Genomic DNA, 12,500 nt, shown 5'->3' with positions numbered 1-12,500 from the left:
TGCCCTCTGCAGTCTATATGTAGTATAGCAGCTTCTCTCTACTGCCCTCTGCAGCTCTCTACTGCCCTCTGCAGTCTATATGTAGTATAGCAGCTCTCTACTGCCCTCTGCAGCTCTCTACTGCCCTCTGCAGTCTATATCTAGTATAGCAACTCTCTGCTGCCCTCTGCAGCTCTCTACTGCCCTCGACTGCCCTCTGCAGTCTATATGTAGTATAGTGGCTCTCTACTGCCCTCTGCAGCTCTCTACTGCCCTCTGCAGTCTATATAGCAGCTCTCTACTGCCCTCTGCAGCTCTCTGCTGCCCTCTGCAGCTCTCTACTGCCCTCTGCAGCTCTCTACTGCCCTCTGCAGCTCTCTGCTGCCCTCTGCAGCTCTCTACTGCCCTCTGCAGTCTATATGTAGTATAGTGGCTCACTGCTGCCCTCTGCAGTCTATATCTAGTGGAGCAGCTTCTCTCTACTGCCCTCTGCAGCTCACTACTGACTGCCCTCTGCAGTCTATATCTAGTGGAGCAGCTCGTCCTCTGCGTCCTGTTCTCCATCCCAGATGTGTGGAGGAAGTCAGCTGACCACAGAACTGTCGCCTCCCGCGGCGCACACCCTCCCTGAAGGCTCTGTTGAGGTCTTCACACCCTCCCTCAAGGCTCTCTTGAGGTCTTCTAATCAACAGCTGAGGGGATTGGCCCAACAGGAAGTCACGTGGGAATGATGTCACAGGCGGTTGCAGTGTTGTCCAATAGCAAGGTAAATTGAAATCAACAGGTAAAAAGGTAAATTGAAATCAACAGGTAAAAAGGTCAATTGAAATCAACATTTGAGGGGAGGGAGTTTTGCACATATCAGCTAATACAGCGTTGCCATTCACAAACTAGAGAGTTATCCGAACATACAGTGAGGAGAATAAGTATTTGATCCCTTGCTGATTTTGTTGGTTTGCCCACTAATAAGGACATGATCATTCTATAATATTAATGATAAAATGTATTCTAATATAGAGAGACAGAATATCAAAAAGAAAATCCAGAAAATGACTTTGAAGAATATATTTTAATTGATTTGTATTACATTGAGGAAAATAAGTATTTGACCCCTCTAGTCAAAGAAGACAAAATTACTCGATGGCAAAGCCCTTGTTTTCTCATACAGAGGTCAGATTTTTCTTTGAGTTAATGACAATATTTGTGGATATATTAGAAAGGATTTTTGTCCGCTTTTCTTTGCAGATCATCTCTAAATCACTTAAGTTGTATGACTGTAGCTTGCCAAATGGGAGCTTCTGTTCCCTTCACAGGATTAGTATAGGGTTAATGTTTGGAAACTGTCTAGGCCACTTCATGACCTTAATGTGCTTCTGCTTGAGCTACTCCTTGTAGCTTGGGCTGTATGTTATGGATTATTATCATTTTGGGAGGCCAATCCATGACCCACCTTCAGTCTAGTGGTGGTGGGAAAGAGGTTGGCATGCAGCATTGTACGTTTATTGTCTCCTTCCATCCATTTCTTGACGATGTGAAGTTGTCCTGTGTCTTGGCCAGACAAACAACCTCAAAACATAATGTTACCACTTTCATTTATGATGTTGGAGAAGGTGTTGTTCTTGGGATCATAGGCAGCATTTCTCTTCCTCCAACACATCGAGTTGTGTTAATGCCAAACAGTTTGATTTTGGTGTCATCTGATTCCAGCACCTCCCAATCATATCCTAATCCAGTTTGATGTTCATTGGCAAACCTCAGGTGAGCCTGAACAGGTTCCTTCTGAAGCCGGGGTACCATACATGCACTGCAAGATTTTAATCCGCTGTGGTATCAAGTGTTTCCAATAGTTTTCTTAGTGATTGAGGTCCCAGCTGCCTTGAGATCATTTCCTAGCTCCTCCCATACAGTTTTAAGGTGCTTTATCTCCTTTTTTCTGGTTATTAAATTCCCACAAGGTCAAATCTTGTATGGAACCAGAGACAGGCCTCAGATTGATGATTGATTATCATTTTGTATGTCCTAAAATTGGGAAGAAATGCACCAACAGTTTGCTCTTTAATATCCAGGAGCCCATTTCAGCTATGTTAAGTTCTAAAATCTTGTCCCTGACATCCTTTGACAGCTTTTTGGTCTGTCCCATGTTGGCGAGTTTAGTTTGATTGATTGACTGATTCTATGGACTGATTCTGCAGATTCAATGTGTCTTTTGTGCAGGTTACTATTAACAGGTGTGTTCAATTCAGATAACAAGTTGATTGGAAGTGCCATTTGATCTGTGGGATCAGAACTCTTAATGGTTGGCAGGGGATCAAATACTTATTTCCCTCAATTAAATGTAAATAAATTATTATATATTCTTTAGAGTTAATTTCTGGATTTCCTTTTTGATATTCTGTCTCTCCATATTAGAATACATATTATCAGTAACATTAAAGACTGATCGTGTCTTTATTAGTGGGCAAACCAACAAAATCAGCAAGGGATCAAATACTTATTCTCCTCACTGTACATGAAAGAAAACATGAAACATTTAAATGTGATGTATGAGATTGGGGTCTGCTTTCAGATTTCAGTACCTCCTCTCCAGCCCGTAGAACCTGTGAGGAGTTCTAGAACTGGTCCCGGGGCAGCCCTGGCTTAGATGGCTTTTAGATCAGAGGGTTGCAGGTTCAAATCCCACCCTTCCACTCCCTACCTCACTCCATGGATGAGGTGCCCTGTACCAAAGCACCTAACCCCACACTGCTCCAGAGACTGTAACCAATACACTGTACTTAAAATAACTAAGTCTTTTTGGGGTCAGTTAAGTCTTATCTATTGTAATGTAATGAAATGTAATGTAATGGTCCAACCAGTCGAACCTGTGAAGTGTTCTATCCAGCCTGTAGAACAGGTGCGGTGTTCTAGAATCTGTGAGGGGTTCTAGTCAACCTGTAGAACCGGCGCAGTGTTCAGAATCTGTGAGGGGTTCTAGTCAACCTGCAGAGCCTGGCGCTGTGTTCTAGAACCTGTGAGGTGTTCTATTCAGCTTGTAGAAGCGGTGCGATGCTCTATTCAGCCTGGAGTTCTATACCTGGCCATGCCGTCTAACCAGTGGCCTTGTAGGATTGACCAACATCCCTCACTTTTCCAACATGAAAATATTTTATCTTCGAGCGAGACGAGTAAGCAAGTAACCAATTGGAAGGCAGAGTTCGCTACTTCTCGCCTGTTCATTGGCAGTTAAAGCCGCGGGAACTTTCAGCGAACGTTCCATGAAAGAGAGGCGAGTAGGCGAGCAAGCGAGAAGCTAGTAAATAGCAGCGATGTGTGTGTACGTCCCTTAAGAGAGGTGAGGAGAAGAGAGGAGAGGAGTGGAGAGGAGAGGAGACGAGAGAGGAGTAGACAATGAGAGGAGAGGAATGGAGAGGGGAGAGGAGACGAGGAGAGAAGAGAAGAGAAGAGGAGAGGAGAGGAGAATGGAGTAGACGAGGAGAGGAGAGGAATGGAGAGGAGAGAGGAGACGAGGAGAGGAGAGGAGGAGACGAGGAGAGGAATGGAGAGAGGAGAGGAGACGAGGAGAGGAGAGGAGAGGAGGAGTGGAGAGGAGACGAGGAGAAGAGACGAGAGGAGGGGAGAGGAGGGGAGAGGAGAGGAGAGGAGAGGAGAGGAGGAGAGGCAACTCTGGGACAACTTCTACAGCTGAGTGGCCAAAGATGTCATTGTGGATTTGCTGCTGTGTGGAGGTTACACCTGGCCGCCTCCCCCTGAGGCAGTGTCCAATCGGAGCGTCACCTGATGGCCTCCTCCTGAGGCAGTGTCCAATCGGTCGCCTCCCCCTGAGGCAGTGTCCAATCGGAGCGTCACCTGGCCGCCTCCCCCTGAGGCAGTGTCCAATCGGAGCGTCACCTGATGGCCTCCTCCTGAGGCAGTGTCCAATCAGAGCGTCACTTGGAGGGTGTGGCCTGGCTAGGTTTTGCTTGTGTTGTTTAACTCTAGAGACCAACGTCACAATGACACCAAGATAAGACGGTAATGATGACAGTTGGTGGTTTTGATGACACTGGCCGATGATGCAAGATAATCAACAACATACAACATTATATTTACGCATATTCACTCCAGAGTTTATTGTCATGTTCACAGTAAGAAAACATCATTTCTATGTTGCAGAAGTACTTTATTGTCGTGTTCACAGAAAGAAAACATCATTTCCATGTTGCAGAAGAACTTTATTGTCGTGTTCACAGTAAGAAAACATCATTTCTATGTTGCAGAAGTACTTTATTGAAGTACTTTATTGTCGTGTTCACAGAAAGAAAACATCATTTCTATGTTGCAGAAGAACTTTATTGAAGTACTTTATTGTCGTGTTCACAGAAAGAAAACATCATTTCTATGTTGCAGAAGAACTTTATTGAAGTACTTTATTGTCGTGTTCACAGTAAGAAAACATCATTTCTATGTTGCAGAAGAACTTTATTGAAGTACTTTATTGTCGTGTTCACAGAAAGAAAACATCATTTCTATGTTGCAGAAGAACTTTATTGAAGTACTTTATTGTCGTGTTCACAGAAAGAAAACATCATTTCTATGTTGCAGAAGAACTTTATTGAAGTACTTTATTGTCGTGTTCACAGTAAGAAAACATCATTTCTATGTTGCAGAAGTACTTTATTGAAGTACTTTATTGTCGTGTTCACAGAAAGAAAACATCATTTCTATGTTGCAGAAGAACTTTATTGAAGTACTTTATTGTCGTGTTCACAGTAAGAAAACATCATTTCTATGTTGCAGAAGAACTTTATTGAAGTACTTTATTGTCGTGTTCACAGTAAGAAAACATCATTTCTATGTTGCAGAAGAACTTTATTGAAGTACTTTATTGTCGTGTTCACAGTAAGAAAACATCATTTCTATGTTGCAGAAGAACTTTATTGAAGTACTTTATTGTCGTGTTCACAGTAAGAAAACATCATTTCTATGTTGCAGAAGAACTTTATTGAAGTACTTTATTGTCGTGTTCACAGTAAGAAAACATCATTTCTATGTTGCAGAAGAACTTTATTGAAGTACTTTATTGTCGTGTTCACAGTAAGAAAACATCATTTCTATGTTGCAGAAGAACTTTATTGAAGTACTTTATTGTCGTGTTCACAGTAAGAAAACATCATTTCTATGTTGCAGAAGAACTTTATTGAAGTACTTAATTGTCGTGTTCACAGTAAGAAAACATCATTTCTATGTTGCAGAAGAACTTTATTGAAGTACTTTATTGTCGTGTTCACAGTAAGAAAACATCATTTCTATGTTGCAGAAGAACTTTATTGAAGTACTTTATTGTCGTGTTCACAGTAAGAAAACATCATTTCTATGTTGCAGAAGAACTTTATTGAAGTACTTTATTGTCGTGTTCACAGTAAGAAAACATCATTTCTATGTTGCAGAAGAACTTTATTGAAGTACTTTATTGTCGTGTTCACAGTAAGAAAACATCATTTCTATGTTGCAGAAGAACTTTATTGAAGTACTTTATTGTCGTGTTCACAGTAAGAAAACATCATTTCTATGTTGCAGAAGAACTTTATTGAAGTACTTTATTGTCGTGTTCACAGTAAGAAAACATCATTTCTATGTTGCAGAAGAACTTTATTGAAGTACTTTATTGTCGTGTTCACAGTAAGAAAACATCATTTCTATGTTGCAGAAGAACTTTATTGAAGTACTTTATTGTCATGTTCACAGTAAGAAAACATCATTTCTATGTTGCAGAAGAACTTTATTGAAGTACTTTATTGTCGTGTTCACAGTAAGAAAACATCATTTCTATGTTGCAGAAGAACTTTATTGAAGTACTTTATTGTCGTGTTCACAGTAAGAAAACATCATTTCTATGTTGCAGAAGTACTTTATCCTCATACATGTGAAGTTGAGGCTCACGGCACTTTTGTGACTCATAAGGCCAGACACACACACACACACACACACACGTACACACACACACACATACACACACATACACACACACACACACACACACACACACACACATACACACACACACACACACACACACACACACACACACACATACACACACACACACACACACACACATACACACACGCATGCACGCACGCACGCACACACACACACAGATCAATAAGGCATTTTAAACCCATAAGGCATTTTGGGGTCGTGAACAGACTCCTGTGTGTGTGTGTGTGTGTGTGTGTGTGTGTGTGTGTGTGTGTGTGTGTGTGTGTGTGTGTGTGTGTGTGTGTGTAAGCAGTAAAGGTTCTCATCTGAGGAACTTAATCAGTTCCAATAGTTCTTGGGAGGAACCAAAGTTCTTGAGTTTTCGAGTTCTCACGTTCTTCAAGCTGCAGGTTCCTGTCCATTGGTGTGTGTGTGTGTGTGTGTGTGTGTGTGTGTGTGTGTGTGTGTGTGTGTGTGTGTGTGTGTGTGTGTGTGTGTGTGTGTGTGTGTGTGTGTGTGTGTGTTTGTGTGTGTGTGTGTTTCAGAACTGCAGGGTAGATGTTGAAGAGGAGGGAGGTGTGTGTATTTGTTTCTGTGTGTGTGTGTGTGTGTGTGTGTGTGTGTGAGGTGTGTGTGTGTGTGAGGTGTGTGTGTGTGTGTGTGTGTGTGTGTGTGTGTGTGTGTGTGTGTGTGTGTGTTTCAGAACTGCAGTGTTGATGTTGAAGAGGAGGGAGGTGTGTGTGTGTGTGTGTGTGTGTGTGTGTGTGTGTGTGTGTGTGTGTGTGTGTGTGTGTGTGTGTGTGTGTGTGTGTTTCAGAACTGCAGTGTTGATGTTGAAGAGGAGGGGGAGGTGAGAGGCACCATGGATCCGGTCTCGAAGTCGAAGTCGATGATGGTGTGTTGCGTGCGCGTGTGTGTGAGCGTGTGTGTGTGCGGCGGGTGTGTGTGTGTGAGTGTGTGTGTGTGCGAGGGGTAGAGTGTGTGTAGGGTGGCCAGGCTGCTCGCGGACGACCCCGTTCCACTCTGACACTCCTGAAGATGCCGCAGGTAGCTCTGGAGAACACACACACACACACACACACACACACACACACACACACACACACACACACACACACACACACACGCAACGCAGACTCAAATCAGACTGTAGTGTTGAATAGTAGGTAGTGTGATGAAGCGGTCTGCACACTGTGTATTAACTCCAAAAATACTTTATTTCATTTTAACATACGGCAGCGTTTCGATCCAACAGAGGGATCTTCGCCTGAGGAAAATGTTAAAATGAAATAAAGTATTTTTGGAGTTAATACACAGTGTGCAGACCGCTTCATCACACTACCTACTAGCTTTTTGTCTGGCACCTGGACAAATACGTGTGGATGTGCGCACCCTTCTTCCAAACAGGGCTGAATATTAGTACACGTCAATATTAGTACACACCAGACTGTACTATTGAATATTAGAACACATTAGTGTTGAATATTAGTACACATTAGACTGCAGTGTTGAATATTAGAACACATTAGTGTTGAATATTAGTACACACCAGAGTGTACTATTGCGTATTAGTACACATTAGTGTTGAATATTAGTACACATTAGACTGTAGTGTTGAATATTAGTACACATTAGACTGCAGTGTTGATGGTGAATAAAGGGCCGTACACACACATCCCTGCTATTTGCTAGCTTCTCGCTTGTTCGCCTACTCGCCTTTGCTTCATGGAACGTTCACTGAAAGTTCCCGCGGCTTTAACTGCCAGTGAACAGGCGAGAAGTACCGAACTCTGCCTTCCAATTGGTTACTCGCTTACTCGCCTCGCTCAAAGATAAAATATTTTCAACTTGGGATCCGCCCACATCGCATCGCTTGTACAGTACTCTCCTACTCGCCTGCTCGTCTCGCTGGAACACATTGACATTCTATTGAGTTCATTCGCTGAGCTAGTAACTAGTAGCGACGTGTGTGTACGGCATTTAAGCCATTTTGCAGTGAAATTCTTCATTTCTAAAATGGCCACTGCCACCGGTATGTGAATGGCTAAACGTGAGGCATACAATGCAGAGCGTTGTGAGTGCTCAAAGGAGTGGACAGGCGCTATATAAATGCAGTCCAGTTACCATTTTATAGCCAAATGTGTTTATTTGAATTTTTTTAAAGGGACACTGTGTGAGATTTTTAGTTGTTTATTTCCAGAATTCATGCTTCCCATTCACTAATGTTACCTTTTTCATGAATACTTACCACCAGCATCAAATTTTAAGTATTCATTTTGACTGGAAAAATTGCATTTTTCGTACATGAAAAGGGGGATCTTCTCCATGGTCCGCCATTTTGAATTTCCAAAAATAGCCATTTTTAGCTGCAAAAATGACTGTACTTGGACCATACTAGAAAATATTTGTTTAATACTTAGTAAACTTTCATGTAAAGATCAAATTTGGCAATAGGCAGCCCAGTTTCAATGAGCAGCATAGTTGCAGTACCTTTTTGACCATTTCCTGCACAGTGTACCTTTAAGTGAAAGCCACAAGCTGACTGAACACATCAAGCAACTCTTTTAGCAGCAGCAACATGAAGCATCACCTCTGCAGCTAAATGTAATATAAATTCAATATAAATTAAATCAGCTACATTACTAAAGTAATAGTTAATCATTCGGGAATATGTGTGTGTGTGTGTGTGCGTGCGTGTGTGTGTGTGTGTGTGTGTGTGTGTGTGCGTGCGTGCGTGCTTGTGTGTGTGTGTGTGTGCGTGCGTGCGTGTGTGTGTGTGTGTGCGTACGTGCGTGCGTGTGTGTGTGTGTGTGTATACGTACGGGTGCTAGTACGTCTCCTGCGTAGCGCTTGAGTGGCGTGGGTCGTTTCCTGTGCGAGTGTGTGCTGGGGGTGCGGCGTGTGTGTGTGTGTCTCCGCTGCGAGCTGAGCTTCCTGACGGCCGCTCCGTCCCTCTGAGAGACCATCATCAGAGGATACTGCTGCCTGTGGCCTAGGAAGACTACACACACACACACACACACACACACACACACACACACACACACACACACACACACACACACACACACACACACACACACACACACACCATCATCAGAGGATACTGCTGCCTGTGGCCTAAGAACACTACACACACAGTTTAGTACTTTTATTTGGATCGCAGCACATTAAAAGTTATACAGACCCAAATACTGATGGAAATCAGAAATCACAGAGTTGCATAGATATGATCATGTTGTTATTCAGTCCAATATTTATGGATAAATATGGCATCTCCGTCTCCAAACGGACAAACTGCCTATAATGGCAGAGATGGAACAGTATTTTGCCAGTCTCTTTGCTGTTGTTTTGCGCAGTCCAGACAGTTGCAGTCCTGTTAAGACAAGTTTGTGTACATGCCCAAGGCTCCCAAATACTAAAACAACTAATCTGCATTGATACCCAAGGCCCACAATGGTATCGAGTAATGGCTGATATCACACACACACACACACACACACACACACACACACACACACACACACACACACACACACACACACACACACACACACACACACACACACACACACACACACACACACACACACACACACCATCATCAGAGGATACTGCTGCCGGTGGCCCAGGAAGACTACACACACACAATATAATACTGTTTGTTAACACGACCTAGGGGCCTCTGTATGTGTGTGTGTGTGTGTGTTTACCTGGTGTGTGTGTGTGTGTGTGTACCTGGGGGCGTATTAAAGAAAACTTCCTATCTTCAGTCGTCCTATCTTAACTTTTGACTTGAGATAAGATTTTTTCCAGTTTGGTATTGCAGAAACAAATCTTAACTTCATTTAGGATTCTTATCTTATCTTTGGAAATCCTATCTTATCTTGAGTTAGGAATCCTAAAGTAGCGATCTAAACATCTACGATCTACTTTTTATGTCTGTTACCTGACAACAAATGCACCTAGCAACAGTAGTGCGACCATAGAGGTAGAAAATAAGACTAGAGAGGACACAGCAATTTGCGACAGCACTGGGAAATGGCAGCTGGAGCTTCCTAACTTCCGTAGGTAGTGTAGGTACCTTCGGGCAATGCAAGTCAATGGAGAACACGCCCACCCCTGTCAAAAAATTGACTAAAACTGTGTGAATATGAAGTAACACATTAATCAAACACCAGATTTGAAATGGCAGGCTAAATATCTACTAAAATGATATGAGTCGATAAAATACATTTAAAAATCAAATAATGTCTTTTATGAACATAGTTAGCAACACACTTCAACTATTGTCCTTGTATAGTGTGTTGGTGGACATTTTCACATGATTAAGCCATTTTTGACAGAGGTGAGCCTCGTTCTCCGTTAATTTCCAGTTCTCTGATCTACCTACAGATAATGGCCGCTACAGATTGCCATAACAAGGGGGGCGGGGTCCTCTCTAGTGTTATTTTCTACCTCTATGAGTGCGACGCAAGCTAGAACACTCAAGTTTGACTGCTGCTGCATCTCGCGGTCTGCGTGATACTAAACCAGTGAGGAAGAGGACGTAAATATTTTGCTAAAAATTTTATGCTCATTGATGTGATATACGCACTTATTAGTGACGTTCCACCGAACAAATTTCTAATACAGAAACATCTGTGAGGACGAAATGAAGTCACTCTCGCTGCCTGCAAACCTCATGTTGACCAAACTATGCATTGTGGTTTCAGTCCCAATAAAGTGCTTCCCATTTTCCGTATTTTCATCCCAATGCTTTGTTTTTCCAAGCAAAAAACAGTTGAGAAACGTAATTTCATGAAATGTCTTTGTATGACCAGCGCATGTAAATAAATGACAATATAGCCGACTTGGCTTGACCCAGTTGGTCGGCTGTCAATTAGGGAAGTTGATATCGGACTTCACATCGAAGTCGGGTAGCCTATATTTATCATCAACTCTTCACTTCACACATCGTTTGGGTCAGTCAATATAGCCTAATTTAATTAACATTTCATCCGTTCACAATTGTGTTGTTTTCCCGGATGAAATAGCCTAGACTTTACTGTAGCTGAGCGTGGGTAAATAGTTATGAACACCAGCTACATTTTGGCCAAAAAATCAATGGATAACTGAAATTAGGACTTTTGGGTGGCAGGGTGGGATTTTTCAAAGTTAGGATGCTTCTGTAATGCCCCTTTCTTAACTTGAGATAGGATGCGCAAACCAACTTAGGAAACGCTGTTCTGTAATACGCTTTTCCTAAATTCGGTCCTAAAGTGCCGTTGCCGCGGTAACTAGACAGATAAGATAAGATTCTCAAGATAGGAAGTTTCTGTAATACGGCCCCTGGTGTGTGTGTGAGGTGGTACCTGGTGTGTGTGTGTGTGTGTGTGTGTGTGTGTGGTTGTACCTGGCGCGTGTATGTGTGTGTACGTGGCGTGTGTGTGTGTGTGTGTGTTCCTGACTTGTTTGTGTGTGTGTGTGTGTGTACCTGGCGTGTGTGTGTGTGTGTGTGTGTGTGTGTGTGTGTGTGTGTGTGTGTGTGTGTGTGTGTGTGTGTGTGTGTGTGTGTGTGTGAGGTGGTACCTGGTGTGTGTGTGTGTGTACCTGGCGTGTGTGTGTGTACCTGGTGTGTGTGCGTGTGTGTGTGTGTATGTGTACCTGGCGTGTGTGTGTGTGTGTGTGTGTCAGAGGTAAGAACGGGTAAAAAAATCCAAGCCCGAACCGACATGGGCCCATGGGAATTGGGCCGGGCCCGGCCCGAGGCCGACTAATTATTGGATGTGTAGGCCCGAGCCCGAGGGAAGCCCGAAATTTCAAATTTTATTTATAAGGAGGGGTGATCTATGATAACAAATCAAAGCCCTTAAATTAAAGCCATTAAAGTATTTTGTTACGAAATCTAAGTTAAATAGACTGTATAAACATGCAGGCCATCTTTTATATTTCTGTGTATGCTGCACTGCAGTGCACAGAGGTTACATTAAGCGATAATCCATCATTGACGCTTTTTTTAAGAGTTGGCGGAAAATTTTAAGGGCGTCCGTCATTTTGACCGGCTGATCATTGGGTCATAAGCCACAGCAGCAGTACGACCTTAAAAATCTAGCGCGGCACTTTCACAGAGAGAGACAGCGAGACAAAGAAGAACAACGACGCGAGCAGCAGAACAGGAATGAAGGAGTTCTTGAATTGCCATTGCAAGAGTTTATTAGGCTACAGTATGTGTCGGGTTGATGAGGCGACCTCTGTTTTTTGCAGACCACGCGTCTCTCGTGGCCAAAACACGGCCGAAATGCCTCAGCGCACTGTGATGGGAGGGAGAGGCGAGGGAAAGCGCGTGCATTCTAGCAGCAGGCACTGCACTGCTGGATTATCAACTGACGTGGAATATTATTAACGCACAGCCTACATAGCCTATTTATTTATTTAAAAAAAAAAAAAAAAAAAACTGTCAACGATAGAGAAGCCGAACCCGACCCTACCCGAACGTAATGAGTGACATTTCAGGCCCGACCCGACCCGAAATTGGCTCGGGTTCGGGTTCGGGCTCGGGCCTGGGCCAAAAATCATAGGTC

The 12,500-nt window shown here is 43.0% G+C and overlaps 1 protein-coding gene across 1 annotated transcript in view; it reads right to left on the bottom strand.

Annotated features, from left to right (window-relative positions):
* Positions 1-6,677: 6,677 nt before the first annotated feature.
* The window catches only part of LOC134443662 (transmembrane protein 198-like), a 10,110-nt gene continuing 4,287 nt past the window's right edge, over positions 6,678-12,500 (bottom strand). The window contains exons 3-4 of the mRNA XM_063193314.1: positions 8,760-8,938; positions 6,678-6,990 (exon numbers count right to left, since the gene is read on the bottom strand). Of these exons, the coding sequence (XP_063049384.1) occupies positions 6,751-6,990; positions 8,760-8,938 (419 nt within the window). The 3' untranslated portion in view covers positions 6,678-6,750. The remainder of the gene's footprint in view (positions 6,991-8,759; positions 8,939-12,500) is intronic.

Source organism: Engraulis encrasicolus, unplaced genomic scaffold (assembly GCF_034702125.1).
Source record: "Engraulis encrasicolus isolate BLACKSEA-1 unplaced genomic scaffold, IST_EnEncr_1.0 scaffold_34_np1212, whole genome shotgun sequence".
In the NCBI taxonomy this organism is placed as follows: Eukaryota; Metazoa; Chordata; class Actinopteri; order Clupeiformes; family Engraulidae; genus Engraulis; species Engraulis encrasicolus.
The sequence above is the reverse complement of the archived record's forward strand: the minus strand, read 5'-3'. Positions and strand labels throughout refer to the sequence as shown.